Source organism: Odontomachus brunneus, unplaced genomic scaffold, assembly GCF_010583005.1.
Source record: "Odontomachus brunneus isolate Ranch 3 - 2012 unplaced genomic scaffold, Obru_v1 Obru_scaffold_009, whole genome shotgun sequence".
Lineage (NCBI taxonomy): Eukaryota > Metazoa > Arthropoda > Insecta > Hymenoptera > Formicidae > Odontomachus > Odontomachus brunneus.
Genome location: NW_022639459.1, coordinates 502,200 through 519,064, shown reverse-complemented (window position 1 = coordinate 519,064; position 16,865 = coordinate 502,200). Strand labels below are relative to the sequence as shown.

Genomic DNA, 16,865 nt, shown 5'->3' with positions numbered 1-16,865 from the left:
ATATATATATATATATATATATATATATATATATATATATATATATATATATATATATATATATATATATATTCAACGTAATAGATGTTTCTCGATTACCTGACTCACATATCGTGTTGCTTGTCCCTCAGGTAGACATATTTTTCAAACAATGTGCTGATAATAGATTTTTATAATAATTTTATTTATTGTGTTTGTCGAGTTCTGCAATTATTGTTGTTGTCCTTCTTCTTACTTGTGTTTATGGTCTGTCCGAGTAATAAACGCCAATATCTCGAAATTGCTGTTATACGTGGTAATTTTACTTAAATGGTTACTTACATTAGTGATAAGCGAAAGATTTTCAAAAATATCCTCGGGCAATAATCCATTTTATATTCAATCATATTCCATGTTTTCACAGCAGCCTAGGATTAGTCTATTTATAACTGTCGTTTACGTTTACATATGAAGATGCGTAGAAGATACGGTTAATATTTGTTTCGATATTTGAAAATAAAAGGTTGTCTAACATACCATTGAATTTAAGTTGATTTAAATGCAAAAAATACAACTAAATCGTAAACATTAAAGAAAAATTATCATTCTAACTAGTTAAAACGAAGAAATAAAATTGCTAGAATGAACAATTATACATTATTATTATCGGTAATTGAAATAAAAATAAATTTCAGTCAATTTTCAATGATAAGTCAAAGGAGTGAATACTGTATGCGGTGAAGAAGTAGAAATGATAGAGAAAGAGAAGAAAAGTAGAACAAAGCAGATATAAATTAGAAGGAGAAATTAGAGAAGAAGATATAAGAAAAGATGTCAGTAAAATGTTCTGATCTATTATATATTTTATTTTATTTGCGCCTAAATCTTTAATGTTTTTTACATTTTTCATTGCCCATATACGCACAAAATCTCTTGTTCTCTTACGAACGACACAAAATGATACAAAGTTGTCGAAGTGCTAATTTTTACAAGCTTGTAATTAGTTAAAAAAATTAGTAGACCGAAATAAATCGAAACTATTCGAAGAAATTTGGTCTGTTGTCAAATTCATTATCTATCGTAAGTATCTAATAAGATTTCATATGCAAAATTATTAAATTATTAAATTTATTAAGCCCACCTCTAATAATTTGTCAGTTGCACTGATAATTGCATACAATTTAATGTACACTCGTTTGCATAGCGATTTGAGCACATGTTATCCGAAGTTAGATCTTGATGATATTAAATTGTCATGAGTCTAACTATTTACAAGTAATGCGCGATAATTTGTTATAACATTGTCATTTCATGCCAAATGAGACATCTAATATCACTTGTGACTATCTATCTATAGTATATATAGTCTCGTAGCAAGCTTAAGCCCTTTGCTACTAAAGCGTTAATTTCATCAACAAGTGTATCATGTTTTTGAGACATATATGATGGGGGAGCTGCCTCTATATCTTCTAGTTTCATGTCTATCAGGGTAGAATAAGCAATTGTTAGTTGAAGCCATAAGAGTTTTAGTAATTCATTACCATCCTGATAACTTAACATATTTTCAGCCTCCTCTAAAATTTCTGCGTGCCGTTTTCGTAGTAGAAACCGTCTGCCAGTGTCTTTTTCATAAAATGCTACATATTTGTACATGTTAGAAGTGTGTAATGTAAGTAAAATATATAATTTGACATTGACTAGATTTGACACTAATTTAGAATTCGTGTTCAGAATACTGTAAAAGAATCTCTGAGCTTTGTCATAATTCAAGATGTATGTAAACGGCGTTATATTACAATATGTACTTGAGTCTAAATACACTTCATTATTTACAGCGAACAGAAATAATCTCCGGTCTTTCGATTTTGATGAATATTTAGTTGTTGAGTTATTAGCTTTAGAATCTTCGTCTTTTTCTAACCGTAGCAGTCGTTCCACTGAGTGACGAAGAAGCGCAACACCGTATCTCGCTAGGCATAAAGTAATTAACTGAAGTGTGGCAGAATCCTGTTCATATAATTCTTCCGAAGGAAGTTTCTTTTCCATACTATCCATATATTCTGCATATAAATAGGTTCTTTTTACAAACATCATGGTATTAATGTAATTGTTAGCTTCTGGAAAACGATTACATATAATTAAATAATCATATGCTCTCTTTGCTTTTTCAAACCATTGTTTATATAACTTAGTTGTTTGCAAATAATTGATTTCATCAGTTAAAAGCAAATGATAGGATCGCATTAACTTTTCATTAGGTTTTGATTCCATCTCTGCATGTACAGCTATTGATCTTCGTAGAACGAACATATATATAGATCTTAGCTTTATATAACTATTTGTAGATGGTAGTTCCATAATAATATCTTCATAATCGATAGGAATATCGTACTCGCTATGTTCTTCTATATATAACAAATATAAATCTACAGCTTTATTAAGCATTTCTAAAGCATTCTCCGGCTTCTGTTGTAGTTGATAAATAGAGCCTAACTGACTATACGCTCTTAAAGTTAGGATAATAATTTTGGGACTCAGTTTTATATCTTTTATCAAATGCAAACAACGCAGAATGGATTCTTTAGCAACAGATAGATTTTTTTCCCGATGAAACATAAGGTATGCATAACATACCTGTTGATAAGTATATGCAAGAGTTATTACATCGTCCAATTTTGTATCTTGCGAGTTGATTACTTTATGAAACAATTTTTTCATCTTTATTTCTATTGTTTTGATTTGCTTTGTGTTATTTTTATTTTTATCTCTAGCAAGTATGTATGTTATTTTGAAAACTTGTACAAATTCGTCACTAGGTTTTATCGTATCTAAAAAACTGCAGGAAATTTCAACCATCCCCTTTCCTGGAACTAAAGCTAAGTGAATCAATTGAAATTAAAAGATTAGTCCGCACGTGTTGCATGACTTTTGAATATATAATTTTTTTATTACCTGACATGTATTTTGATTCATCTGTAGTTTCGGTGGACATTTTCTCTCGAGGAATATGTTGATGACGAATTATATAATAAAAAGAGTCTGCTATCTCCTTATTGTCAAATTTTGAAATTATTGTTCTTCTTCTAGTTCTTGTTCTTCTTAGACGTAGATATAATATAGAAGAATCTTTCCTGCTAACACAACGAATATCTGGATATTATTGAGTGTTTTCCAATAAGAGACACAGAGGACTCGCTGTAAATGTGTTCAACACAGAATGTTTCATTAATGATACAGTGTTATGCCGTATCATAATACAAATTGGAGACTGAGGATTGAAGATTTGAACTTGACCAAATAGAACAAGACAAGACCGAAGTTTGCTGATTCGTCAAAATCTAATCTTCAATCCGCAATCCTCTATCCAATCCTTAGACTAATATAAGCTTTACACGCAGTACGCGGAAGCTCTCGAAAGAGTGACGCAATAGTAAATCAACGTGCCATTTTTCTATAAGAACTAGAAGTTTCTCGAGTTGATTATTTGATGAAACAAATTACTTATCCTAATTTCCATTGTTTTGACTTTTGTGTTGCCAAATATTTTTCGATTTTTACATAACTTAAATCACGATCCGTAAATTTGAAGGAATTGTTTACTTGGTTTTAATATGATTTCGAGACTGCTAATGCTCTTGATCAACTCCATATTCGAAACTAAACAAATCAATATTAAAAGATTATTCTCCATGTGTTGCATGATTGTTGAACATATATACGTTCATACATATATAAGTTCAACATAATATATTTCTGTATTATTTGACTCGTATTTCATTTTGCCTATGCCACTGGTAGACATTCTTTTCAAGCAATATGTTAACAACAGATTCTGATAACAATTTAATCAAGTTGTTTATCAAGTTCTGCAATTAATGTTGTCCTTCTTCTTAAATGTGTTCATGGTCTGTCCGAGTTCCATAATAAACGCTAATATCTCGAAATTGCTGTTATACGTGGTAACTTTACTCAATTAGTTATTTACGTTAGTGGTAAGCGAGAGATTTTCAAAGATATCCTCGGGCAATAATCCATTTTATATTCAATCATATTCCATGTTTTTACAGCAGCCTAGGATCAATCTATTTATAATCATCGTTTACGTTTACATGTGAAGACATGCGGAAGATACGGTTAATATATGTTTCGATATTTGCAAATAGAAAGTTGTCTAACATACTATTGAATTGAAATTGATTCAAGTGCAAAGCAAATAAGCAAATCGCAAATATTAAGGAAATATTATTAACCTAGCTAGTTAAAACAAAGAAATAAAATTGCTAGAATAAAAAATTTTACATTATTGTTATTGACAATTAAAACGAAAATAAATTGAATTAAAATTTCAATTATAAGTCAAAGGAGTGAATACTGTATGCGAACTATGAAGATAGAAGAATGATAGAGAAAGAGAAGAAAAGTAGTACAGAGTAGAAAAAAATTGAAAAAGAAATTGGAGAAGAAGATATAAAAAAATAAGTCAGTAAAATGCTGTGATCCATAATATATTTTATTTTATTTGCGCATTAAATCTTTAACGTTTTTTACATTTTCTTTGTCCATATACGTACAAAATCTCCTTTTCTCTTACAAACAACGCAAAATGTTACAAAGTCAAATTATCAAAGTGCGCACTTTTACAATTTTGTTATTAGGTTAAAAAATGAGTGGACCAAAATAAATCGAAAATGTTCGAAGGAATTTGGTCTGTCGTGAAATTTATTATCTATTGTAATAAGATTTCATATACAAAATTAAATTTATTAAACCCACCTCTAATAATTCGTCAATTTCAACGATAACTGCATAAGCTTTAATATATACTCATTTGCATAGCGGTTTGAACACATCTTTTCCGAAGCTAGATCTTGATAATATTAAATTATCATCGGTGTGAATCACTATTCGTAAGTCTGCTCAGCAATTTGTTATAACATTACTATCATTTTGTGCCGAATGAGACATTCAACATCACCCCGTTGTGACTGTTTATAACGCATATATCTTTGTAGGAATGTTAAGCCCTTCGCTACTAGAACGTTAATTTCATCAGTAAGAGTATCATGTCTTTGGGACAGATGAGGTGGAGGAGCTGCCTCTGTATCTTCTAGTTTCATGTCTATCAGGGTAGAATAAGCAATTATTAGTTGAAGTTGTAAAAGTCTCAGTAATTTACAATTATTCTATTATCTTAAAATAGTTGCAGCCTGCTTTAAAATTTCTACACGTTGCTCTTGTAGTAAAAACCGACTGATTGTGTCTTTTTCATAGAATGCCATATATCTATACATGTTAGAAAAGCATAATATAATTGAAATAAAGAAGTTTAAATCGATGGGCGTAACATATAGGTTTAAATTATAAATTCTGTTCAGAGTATTAATAAACTGTTTCTGAGCTTTGTTATAACTCAATATGTACGTAAACGGATACATATAACGGTGCGTATTTTTGTCGAAATACGCTTTCTTATTTAGAGTGAATACTAGTGATCTCCGCGATGCCCGTTCGTTCGATTTCGATGGATATTTAGTTGTTGAGTTGTTGCCTTAGAATCTTCGTTTTTTTCAAACCGTAGCAGTCGTTCCAGCGACTGACGGAATAACGCAACACTGTACCTCATGTAGCACAAAACAATTAATTTAGTCATGGCTATCCTTTGTTTAGCTGACATGGATATTTCCGAAGGAGATGCCTCTTCCTTAGTATCAATATATTTTGCATTTATGGCTTTTTGTACAATATATATTTGATCAATGTAACTTTTAGCTTCTGCGAAACGGTTATACATGATTAAATAATCATATACTGTCATTATTTTTTTAATCCATTGTTCATATTCCTTAGTTGTTTGTAAACAATTCAATTCCTCGACTAAAAGCAAATGACGAGATAGCATAAAACTTTCATTATTTTTTATGTCATCTTTTTATGTATATTGATTTTTATAAAATGCGTCTCTATAAATATTTATGTCTATTGATTTTTCTAAAATGTATTCATATAAAGATTTTAATTTCGAATAACCATTTATTTGTTTAAATGGTTTAATAATAATATCTTCATAATCGATGGGAATATCGTACTCGCTATGTTCTTCCATATACATCAAATATAAAGCTATAGCTTTATCAAGTACTTTTATAGCATCCATCATATACTGTTCTTTATGATAAATATAACTTAAATGGCTATATGCTTTTAAAGTCAGCAAAATAATTTTGGGATCCGCCTCTTTATCTTTTATCAAATATAAACAGCGCAGAATGGAGTCTTTAGCAGCAGGTAGCTTTTCTGGCTGACCTGACTTCACGTATACAAGACATATATGTTGATAAATATATGCAAGAGTTATAACATCTTCAAATTTTGTGTCTTGCGAGTTAATTACTTTATGAAACAATCTGTCCATTTTTATATATAATGTCTTGATTCCTTCCAAAAATATATCTGGATCTTTAAAACACATGTATGATATTTTGAAAAATAGCAAAAATTCGTCGCTAGGTTTTATGGTGTCTTCGAAACTGCGGGAACTTTTAACCACTCCCGTTGTCGGAACTAATGCTAAACGAATCAATTTAAATAAATGTTTATTCCGCACGTATTGTATATGTGCATGACTTTTGAATATCATTTTTTTTACCTGACTCGCGTTGTAATTCGTCTGTAGTTTTGATGAACATTTTCTTTCGAAAAATATGTTAATAACTAATTATAATGAGAAGAGTCTCCTGTTTCTTTGTCAGATTTTAAAATTATTGTTCTTTTAGTTCTTCTTCTTTTTAAGCATAAATATAGTCAATTTTGCACTAAACGACAATGGCTATATTCAACAGAGAAAGTTACTTTGTAACTGTTATAAAATTCGTCAGTATGATTACTATATGCCTTTTATTTTGGTTGAATTTAACTGTATATACCAATCAGATTTACGAATTTTACAAAAGCAAAGCAGCTTGGCAACTGTTATAATATTCGTGAATCTGATCAGTATATACTCTTAGGTACAGTCATGATCAAGAGAATGGTGTCAGTTTCATGAATTGTGCAAGTTACAGCAAAAGCAAAGTACAGTTAAAGCAACTTTCTCTAGCGAAGAATCTTTCCTGCGAACACAACCGATATCTCGATATAATTAAATGTTTTCCAACAAGAGACACAGAGGACTCGGTAACTATGTCCAACACACAATGTATCAATGATACAGTGTTATGGCTTTTATGCTTGTATCATACTCTAGATTGGAGAATGAGGATTGCGGATTAAAGATTGGAACTTGACCAATTAGAACAAAGCAAGCCAAGTCCGAAATTTTCTGATTCGTCAAAATCTAATCTTCCATCCACAATCCTCAATCTCCAATCCCTAGTCTAATATAAGCTTCACACACAGTACGCAGCAGCTCTCGATGAAGCAACGCAGTAGCCAATCAACGTGTCATTTTTCTAGAAAAACTAGGTATTTTTCGAGTTGATTATTTTATGAAACAAATTACTTATCTTAGTTTCTATTGTTTTGAATTGTGTTTTGCTAAATTCTCTTCGATTTATACAAAATTTAAATTACAATCCGTAAATTTGAAAGAATTGTTCACTGGGTTTTAATATGATTTCGAGACTGCTAATGATCTCGAACAACTCCGTTCGTAACTAAATAAATCAATAATAAAAGATTATTCTCTATGTGTTGCATGATTGTTGAACATATATGTCCATACATATATATATTTAACATAATAGATATTTCTCTATTACTTGACTCACATTTTGTTTTGCTTGTCCCTCAGGTAGGCATCTTTTTCAATATTCTAACAATAGATTTTGATAACAATTTATTGTGTTTATCAAGTTCTGCATTTATTATTGTTCCTTCTTATTCCTTTCTTTCTTATTTATGTTTATGGTCTGTCCGAGTTCCGTAGTAAACGCTAATATCTCGAAATTGCTGTTATACGTGGTAACTTTACTTAATTAATTACTTATGTTAGTGGTAAGCAAGAGATTTTCAAAGATATCCTCAGGCAATAATCCATTTTATATTCAATCATATTCCATGTTTTCACAGCAGCCTAGGGTCAGTCTGTTTATAACCGCCGTTTATGTTTATATGTAAATATACGCGGAAGATACGGTTAATATTTGTTTCGATATTTGAAAATAGAAGATTGCCTAACATACCATTAAATTTATGTTGATTTAAATGCAAAAGAAATAAGCAAATCGTAAACATTAAAATAAAATTATAATATCTAGTTAAAATGAAGAAATAAAATTGCTAGAATAAACAATTGTACATTTTTGTTATCGGCAATTGAAACGAAAATAAATTTAAGTCAAATTTCAATTACAAGTCAAAGAATACTGTATAAATACTGTATGCAAACGGTAAAGAAGGAGAAATGATAAAGAAAGAAAAGAAAAGTAGAAGAAACCAGATAAAAATTAGAAGAAGAAATTAGAGAAAAAGATATAAGAAAATAAGTCAGTAATATGTTCTGATCCATGATATATTTTATTACATTTGCGCCTAAATTTTTAACGTTTTTTACACATTTCTTTGTTCATATATGTACAAAATCTCCTGTTCTCTTACAAACGACGCAAAATAATATAAAGTTATTGACGTGCGCATTTTTACAAGCTTGTTATTAGTTAAAAAAACTAGTAGATCGAAACAAATTGAAACAAATCGAAACTGTTCGAAGAAATTTGGTTTGTTGTGTAATTCATTATCTGTCGTATCTAATAAGATTTCATATGCAAAATTAAATTTATTAAGCCCATCTCTAATAATTCGTCAATTTCAACGATATTTGCATAAATCTTAACGAATAACGTTGATAACGAATTATATAATATATGTCGTTTGCATACCCGATGAAAAATTTTTTATGCAAAATTTTGTATGAAATTTGTCCATACATAATTATGTATAATTATATATAATCATATGAAATTATATATAATTATACACAATTATGTATAACAATATGTATAATTACATATAAATTTATGCGTAATTATGTAAAATTATATATAAATTTATATATAATTATACATAATTATATGTAATTATATATATAAGTAGAATCTTTGAACATGAATGGACAAATTTGATACATAATAATATATAATTATATATAATTACATATAATTTTATATAATTTTATATAATTATATATGAAAAATTTTTCGTTGGGTAGTGGTTTAAACATATTTTTTCCAAAGTTAGATCTGGATGATATAAAATTATTATGAATATGACTCACTATTCGTAAGTCTTGTAACATTATTGTAATTTCGTGCCGAAACATCCTACATCAGCCCGATGTCTATTTATAATACATATATTAAATTATCTAGATTAGGTTATAACACTTATACTTTCGTAGGAATATTAAGGCACTTTCTACTAAAGTGTTAATTTCATCAACAAGTGTATCATGTCTTTGGGGTAAATATGATAGGGGAGCTGCTTCTAAATCTTCTACTTTCATGTCTATTAGGATAGAATAAGCAATTGTTAGTTGAAGCCACAAGAGTAATTTACAATCATTCTTGTTCCCTAAAAAATTTTCAGCTGTTTCTAAAATTTCTGCGCGCCGTTTTCGTAGTAAAAATTGACTGGCTGTATCTTTTTCATAGAATGCTATATATTTGTACATCTTAGAAATGTATAATATAAATGAGACATAGTAGTTTACATCGACGAGCGTATGATGTAGCTCTGGCTCATATATCTCGGCCAGAACATCGCTAAACTTTTTCTGAGCTTCGTTATAATTCAATATGTCCGCAAACAGATATGCAGAATAGTACGTATCTGTGTTGAAATATGCTTTCTCATTTGGAGCGAATACTAGTAATCTCCGCGATGCCCTCTCCTTCGATTTTGATGGATATTTAATTGTTGAGTTGTTAGTCTTAGAATTTTCATTTTTTTCTAACCGTAGCTGTCGTTCCACCGACTGACGCAAGAGCGCAACATTGTACTTCGCATAGCATAAACTAGTCAACTTGAACGCGACCATGCACTTCTCATATAACTTGTATTCTTCTGAGAAAGTTTTCTTGCCCAAAATATCATTATATTTTGCATATGTATTTTTTTGTACAACAAATATTTCATCAAAGTAATTCCTAACTTCTCCGAAACGGTTATACATGATTAAATAATTGCATACTATCATTGCTTTTTCAATCCATTGTATATGTTCCTTAAATGTTTGTAAAGAATTCAATTCATCCATTAAAAGCAAATGACGGGATTGCATAAAACTTTCATTAGTTTTTGATCCCATCTCTGTATGTACATCTATTAATGTTTGTAAAATGTGTCTATATAAAGATTTTAGTTTCGAATAGCCATTTTTTATTTGTTCAGATGGTTTAATAATATCTTCATAATCGATAGGAATATCGTACTCCCTATGTTCTTTCATATATATCAAATATAAATCTACAGCGTTATCAAGTATTTTTATAGCATTCTCCAGCTTCTTTTGTTTATGATAAATATAACTTAAATGGCTATATGCTTTTAAAGTCAGCAAAATAATTTTGGGATCCAGCTCTTTATCTTTTATCAAATGTAAACAACACAGAATGGAGTCCCTAGCAGCAGATAGATTTTCTGTCTGATTTAACTTCATGTATGTAAAACATATTTGTTCGCAAATATATGCAAGTGTTATAATATCTACAAATGTTGTGTCTTGCGAGTTGATTACTTTATGAAACAATTTATTCATCTTTATTTCTGTTGTTCTGATTTGTCTCTTGCTAATTTTACTTGGATCTTTAGGAAATGTGTATGTTAATTTGAAAAGTTTCATAATTTCGTCACTAGGTTTTATCGTATCTTCAAAACTGCAGGAGCTTTCAACCACTCCCGTTGTCGGAACTAATGATAAACAAATTAATTGCAATTAAAAGATTATTTCGCACATGTTGCATGACTTTTGAATATATCATTTTTTTATTACCTGACTCGCATTTTGATTCGTCTGTAGTTTTGATGAACATTTTCTTTCGAGGAATATGTTGATAACGAATTATATAATAAGAAAAGTCTCCTGTCGCCTTGTTATCAAGTTTTGAAATTATTGTTCTTCTTCTAGTTCTTCTTCTTAGACATAAATATGGTCAACTTCGCACTAAACGACAATGGCTATATTCAGCAGAGAAAGCTATTTTGTAACTGCTATAAAATCCGTCAGTATGATTATTATCGCCTTGTCCACAACCTTGCTTTAATCTTTAAGTCGTAAGATATTGACCAATCACAATTTATTATTTTTAAAGTAATCGACTGTGGTTGGTCAATTTATTACGGCTTAAAGATTAAAGCAAGATTGTGGACAAGGAGAATATGCTTTTAATCTTAGTTGAATCTAACAGTATATGCCAATCAGATTTACGAATTTTAGAACAGCAAAGCAGCTTGGCAACCGTTATAATTCGTGAATCTGATTGGTATATGCTCTTAGGTACAGCCATGATCAAGAGTATAGTATCAAATCCATAAATTTTAAGTTAGAAAGCAACTTTCTCTGGCGAAGAATCTTCCTTGCGGACACAATCGATATCTTGATATTATTGAGTATTTTCCAACAAAGGACACAGAGGACTCGGTGCAACACAGTTCAAGTCAAATTTCAATGATAAGTCAAAGGAGTGAATACTCTGTGTTCGTACAATAAGAAAGGAGGAATGTTAGAGAAAGAAAAGAAAAGTAGAACAAAGCAGCCAAAAATTAGAAGGAGAAATTAGAAAAGAAGATATAAAAAAACACGTGAGTAAAATATTGATCCATTATATATTTTATTTTATTTGCACTTAAATCTCTAACGTTTTTTACACTTTTCTTTATTTATATACGCACAATTTCCTTCCCGCTTACCAACGACTTTGTAAATGGTGTAAAGTCAAGTTGTCGAAGTGCGCACTTTTATAAGTTTGTAAATAGTTAAAAAAATGAGTATACTGAAATAAATCGAAGCTATCAAAGGAATTTGGTTTGTTGTCAAATTCATTATCTATCGCAATTGTCTAATAAGATTTTATATACAAAATTAAATTCATTAAACCCACCTCTAATAATTCGTTAATTTCAACAATAATAATAATACATACAACAACAGCAACAATAATAATAATAATAGTAATAATAACTCGTTTCAACAATAATAATAATAATTCATTAATTTCAACAATAATTGCATAAACTTTGTACACTTGTTAGCGACTTGGACTCATCTTTTCTGTAGTTAGTTTTTGATGATTAAATTGTCTGATATAAATGAGTCCGAGTAATTATTTACAAGTAATGCGCGATAATTTGTTATAACATTACTGTCATTTCGTGCCAAATGAGACATCTAATATCACTTGTGACTATCTATCTACAGTATATATAGTCTCGTAGCAAGCTTAAGCCCTTTGCTACTAAAGCGTTAATTTCATCAACAAGTATATCATGTTTTTGAGACATATATGATGGGGGAGCTGCCTCTATATCTTCTAATTTCATGTCTATCAGGGTAGAATAAGCAATTGTCAGTTGAAGCCATAAGAGTCTTACTAATTCACAATTATTCTCATAACTTAAAACATTTTCAGCCATCTCTAAAATTTCTACCTGCCGCCTTTGTAGTAAGAACTGATTGAATGTATCTTTTTCGTAAAATATCATATATTTGTATATGTTAGAAGTATATAATACACATTGAATATACAAGTTTTCATTCTTGACGAAGTCAACATGTAACCCTATTTTGTAAATCATGTCCAGCATATTGACAAAGTATTTCTGAGCTCCGCAATATTTCGAGATGTACGACATCTCATAATGGTATTGCGTTTCTTCATTTGGAGCGAATATTAGTAATCTCTGCGATGCCCGCTTCTTGGATTTTGATGTATTTTTAGTTGTCGAGTTGTTAACTTTATAATCTTCGTCTTTTTCTAATCGCAGCAATCGTTTTACTGACTGACGTAATAACGCAACACCGTACTTCACCTGATATAAATTAATTAAGTTGAACGTGGCTGAGCACTGTTCGTATAACTTGGATGTTTCCGAAAAAGGTTTCTTTCCATCACTATCAATATATTTTGCAGTTACAGTTTTTTGTACAAAAATTGCCTTATTAATGTAACTTTTAGCTTCTGCTAAACGGTTACACGTAATTAAATAATCACATATTATCATTGCGTTTTCAATCCATTGTTTATATTGCTCAGATATTGATAAATAATTGAAATCTTCGATTAAAAGCAAATGAAAATGTAGTATAAAACTTTCATTAATACTTGATCCCATCGCTGTATGTATATCTACTGATGTTCGTAATATAAATGTATATAAAAATTTCATTTTCAAATAACAGTTTAGTTCTACAGATGGTTTAATAATAATATCTTCATAATCAATCAGATCGTAGTCGCTTTGTTTTTCCATAAATACCAAATAAAAATTTATAGCTTTATCAAGTGCTTCTATAGCATTCTCCAGTTTGTGTTGTTTATAATAAATATGGCTTAAATGGCTATATGCTTTTAAAGTTAGCAAAATAATTTTAGGATCCAACTCTTTATCTTTTATCAAATGTAAACAACGCAAAATAAAGTCTTTAGCAGCAGATAACTTTTCTGTTTGCTCTAATTTAAGGTATGCAAAAGATACATGTTGGTAAATATATGCAAGAGTTATAATATCTTCAAATTTTGTGTCTTGCAAGTGGATTACTTTATGAAACAATTTTTTCATCCTTATTTCCATTGTTTTGATTTGTCTTTTGTTAAATTTACTTTGATCTTTAGAAAATGTGTATGTTAATTTGAAAACTTGCAAAAATTCGTCGCTAGGTTTTACCGTATCTTCAAAACTGCAGGAGCTTTCAACCACCTTCGTTGTCGGAACTAATGTTAAACAAATCAATTAAAATTTAAAGATTATTCCGCACGTTATTGTGTACATGACTTTTAAATATATTATTTATTTATTACCTGACTCGCATTTTGATTCGTCTGTAGTGTCGGTGGACATTTTATTTCGTGGAATATATTGATAACCAATTATAATAAGAAAAGTCCTGTTCTTTTGTTGTCAAATTTTGAAATTCTTCTTCTTCTTTTTCTTAGACACGGATATAGTTAATTTCACACCAAACGACAATAGCTGCATTCACGAGAGAAACCTACTTTGTAACTGTTGTAAAATTCGTAAATCTGTGTTACTATATACCTTCAATCTTGATTGGATCTAACAGTATATACAAATCAGATTAAGCAGCTTGATAACTGTCATAAAATTCGTGAATCTGATTGGTATATGCTTTTAGATACAGCTATGATCAAGAGCTATGATAGATTCATGAATTTTACAAGTTACAAAGCAACTTCTTTCTGGCGAAGAATCTTTCCTACGAATACAACCGATATCTTGATATTATTGAGTGTTTTTCAATAAGGGACATAGAGGATTCGGTGTAAATGTGTCCAACCAAGGTTAGGGACGTGACACAGAAAGAAACGTAAGGAGTAAGACGTAAGCAGTAAGTGAATCAACCAATCATAGTCGACAGTTTTCCTTAAGGTGCAAGAATCGACGACTGTGATTTATATATATATGATTGTACAGTACATTATAGTGTAATAGCTGAAGATTATATTTGCAAGTTATCGTCAGATGGCTCGTTGGTCTAGGGGTATGATTCTCGCTTCGGGTGCGAGAGGTCCCGGGTTCAAATCCCGGACGAGCCCGTGAGTTTATTTTTTTTCTATTTTTAATACTTTTGCACCTGTTGAGCTATGCTTACTGATTTTCCTTTTCATTGTCTCCAAAGTGTAAGTATGCTGTTTCAATCACAATTTCTTTGTACAATTTCATGCTTGCTCTTTCTCTCTCTCTCTCTCTCTCTCTCTGCCTCTCTCTATTTCTTTCTCCCTCCCTCACTCTCCTGCTTCAAATATCTGGGTTTAGATACTACTAAAGCAGAGTCTCCAACGCCATTGGCTGCGTTCAACAAAGAAAGCTGCTTTGCAACTATCTCGCACACTGGACACATTTAAAGATGAGCGATGGTCGATATCCAATGAGAGCTTTGCTTTAAATAGAAATGAGAGCTCATTGGATGTCACTCATCGTTCGTCGTCCACACGTCCAATGCGAGGCCCATAAAACGTCTGTAATGTTCCAAAATATTGGAAAATGGCTGTGTTTAGCAGAGAAAGTTGCTTTGCAACTTTGTTGTAACATTCGTGAATGTAATTGGAGCATGCTCTTAATTTTGGTTGAATCCAAGAGCATGTACCAATCAGATTCACGAATTTTACAACAGTTGCAAAGCAGCTTTCTCTGCTAAACGCAGCCATTTTCCAATATTTTGGAACATTACAGACGTCTTATGGGCGTCGCACATTGGACGTGTGGGCGACGAATGATGAATAACATCCAATGAGCTCTCATTTCTATTTAAAGCAAAGCTCTCATTGGATATCACCCATCGCTCATCTCTAAACGTGTCCAGTATGCGAGACCATTATACGAACTGAACGCTGTATTGCTAGAATCGATTTAGGCTTGAAACCAAGAGAAAAAGAGAGAGAGTGAGAGAGCTAGAATCGATATTAACATGCGACATGTCGCTGGGGTGGAGTCCTTCGATGAAGCACAGCGAACGTGAAAGGTAAATTTATGATATTACCAAACATACCTTGAAATTGAGATTTATCTGTGACTTTCAGTTAGCACAATATTTCTGTACACGTATTGTCTCCCGTAGCGTCGTTAGAATACGTCCCATATGTTACTTAACTTATATTTGTCCGAGTGACAGGTTTATAACTTCAGAGTCGAATTTATATTTGAATTACACAAACTACAGTATAGAATTTTTTTTACAGAGGTTATCTGAAAAAACAAGGAGAACAATACAAATATCTCGTTCTTAATTCAAATATTTGGAGCTTCTTATCCAGTAATATGAAAGTTAACCTATTTCCTAATATAAGGCTATGTGAATTTTAATCTGCTGTTGATACGATGTGTCGCTTTCTGCAGATGGATATGCATTTATCCGATATATCTGAATAGCAAGAGGAGCTTGACAGATGGACGAAGGTTAGCCAAGAATAAATGCGTGGAGAACCCAACGCATCAAGAAATACGGGATGTGCTGGTAGCAGCAGGATTCAACGTAGGCGTGGAAAATAAACTACATCCGAAGGAACGCAGCAAGGAACCTCTCTATCGCGGTCGCATTCGTGTGCAGTTGAAAAACGATGATGGTACACCGATACGATCTGAGTTTCCCACTAGAATTTCTCTCTTTGAATATATTGGAGTCACAATTCCAAAACTGAAGACTCGTCAAGGCAAACAGAGCTCGAGTGAGCAGGTATCGCAAGCATCCACATCAACATCTAAGAAGGGAAAAGGCAAGGGGAGAAGATAAAAAAGAACACTTGAAGTCGTTATCCAGTATGCGTATGTGACACATTCATGATACATATATATTATCTAGTATGTGTGTGACATATGTATATGTTATGTATATATGATATATATGTATATACTTATTTGTACATGTATATATCTTATACATATACATATATCTCTGAATTCTATACTTCATCTGTAACATTTAAGACAGAATTATTACAATATTTTGTGCACATTTTATATTTTTCCATTACTAAATTTAAATTAAGATTCTGCTAGTCATGCTAGGCATGGTAAGATGGAAATGTCGCATGTATGTTTTATCGAGTCATTTTGGAAGGGAATGAAAAGAATTGACCAATCTTAATTTCTGTCTAAATTTTTTTTAATAATACATTACCAACAATTAGGTTGTTAGGTGATAATTCACTGTAAAA

At 30.9% G+C, this 16,865-nt stretch overlaps 4 protein-coding genes and 1 non-coding gene across 9 annotated transcripts; 2 read left to right on the top strand and 3 right to left on the bottom strand.

Moving 5' to 3' along the window:
- Positions 1-824: 824 nt before the first annotated feature.
- On the bottom strand, positions 825-15,813 carry LOC116840388 (KIF-binding protein-like). 5 transcript variants are annotated; one of them, XM_032807027.1, is made up of 3 exons: positions 15,701-15,813; positions 2,932-3,110; positions 825-2,855 (listed from the first exon to the last, which is right to left on the bottom strand). In XM_032807027.1, the coding sequence occupies exons 2-3, from the start codon at positions 2,969-2,971 to the stop codon at positions 1,327-1,329; spliced, it is 1,569 nt and encodes a 522-aa protein (XP_032662918.1). In that variant the 5' UTR covers positions 2,972-3,110; positions 15,701-15,813; the 3' UTR covers positions 825-1,326. The 5 variants fall into 5 exon arrangements, with proteins under 5 accessions (XP_032662918.1, XP_032662922.1, XP_032662923.1 ...); XM_032807031.1 differs by lacking the exon at positions 15,701-15,813 and having other exon boundaries at positions 825-2,384; positions 2,614-2,855; positions 2,932-3,343; XM_032807032.1 differs by lacking the exon at positions 15,701-15,813 and having other exon boundaries at positions 825-2,096; positions 2,614-2,855; positions 2,932-3,338.
- Positions 4,469-7,233, bottom strand: LOC116840391. The gene is made up of 2 exons (XM_032807044.1): positions 6,626-7,233; positions 4,469-6,546 (listed from the first exon to the last, which is right to left on the bottom strand). The coding sequence occupies exons 1-2, from the start codon at positions 6,663-6,665 to the stop codon at positions 5,909-5,911; spliced, it is 678 nt and encodes a 225-aa protein (XP_032662935.1). The 5' UTR covers positions 6,666-7,233; the 3' UTR covers positions 4,469-5,908.
- LOC116840387 (KIF-binding protein-like) lies at positions 9,170-11,208 on the bottom strand. The gene is made up of 2 exons (XM_032807026.1): positions 10,967-11,208; positions 9,170-10,884 (listed from the first exon to the last, which is right to left on the bottom strand). Exons 1-2 carry the CDS (start codon positions 11,004-11,006, stop codon positions 9,341-9,343), a joined length of 1,584 nt encoding a protein of 527 aa, XP_032662917.1. The 5' UTR covers positions 11,007-11,208; the 3' UTR covers positions 9,170-9,340.
- Positions 14,676-14,747, top strand: Trnap-cgg. The gene has a single exon. It is a non-coding gene; the product is annotated as a tRNA-Pro (tRNA).
- LOC116840393 (signal recognition particle 19 kDa protein) lies at positions 15,503-16,795 on the top strand. The gene is made up of 2 exons (XM_032807046.1): positions 15,503-15,673; positions 16,048-16,795. Exons 1-2 carry the CDS (start codon positions 15,627-15,629, stop codon positions 16,439-16,441), a joined length of 441 nt encoding a protein of 146 aa, XP_032662937.1. The 5' UTR covers positions 15,503-15,626; the 3' UTR covers positions 16,442-16,795.
- Positions 16,796-16,865: the final 70 nt, after the last annotated feature.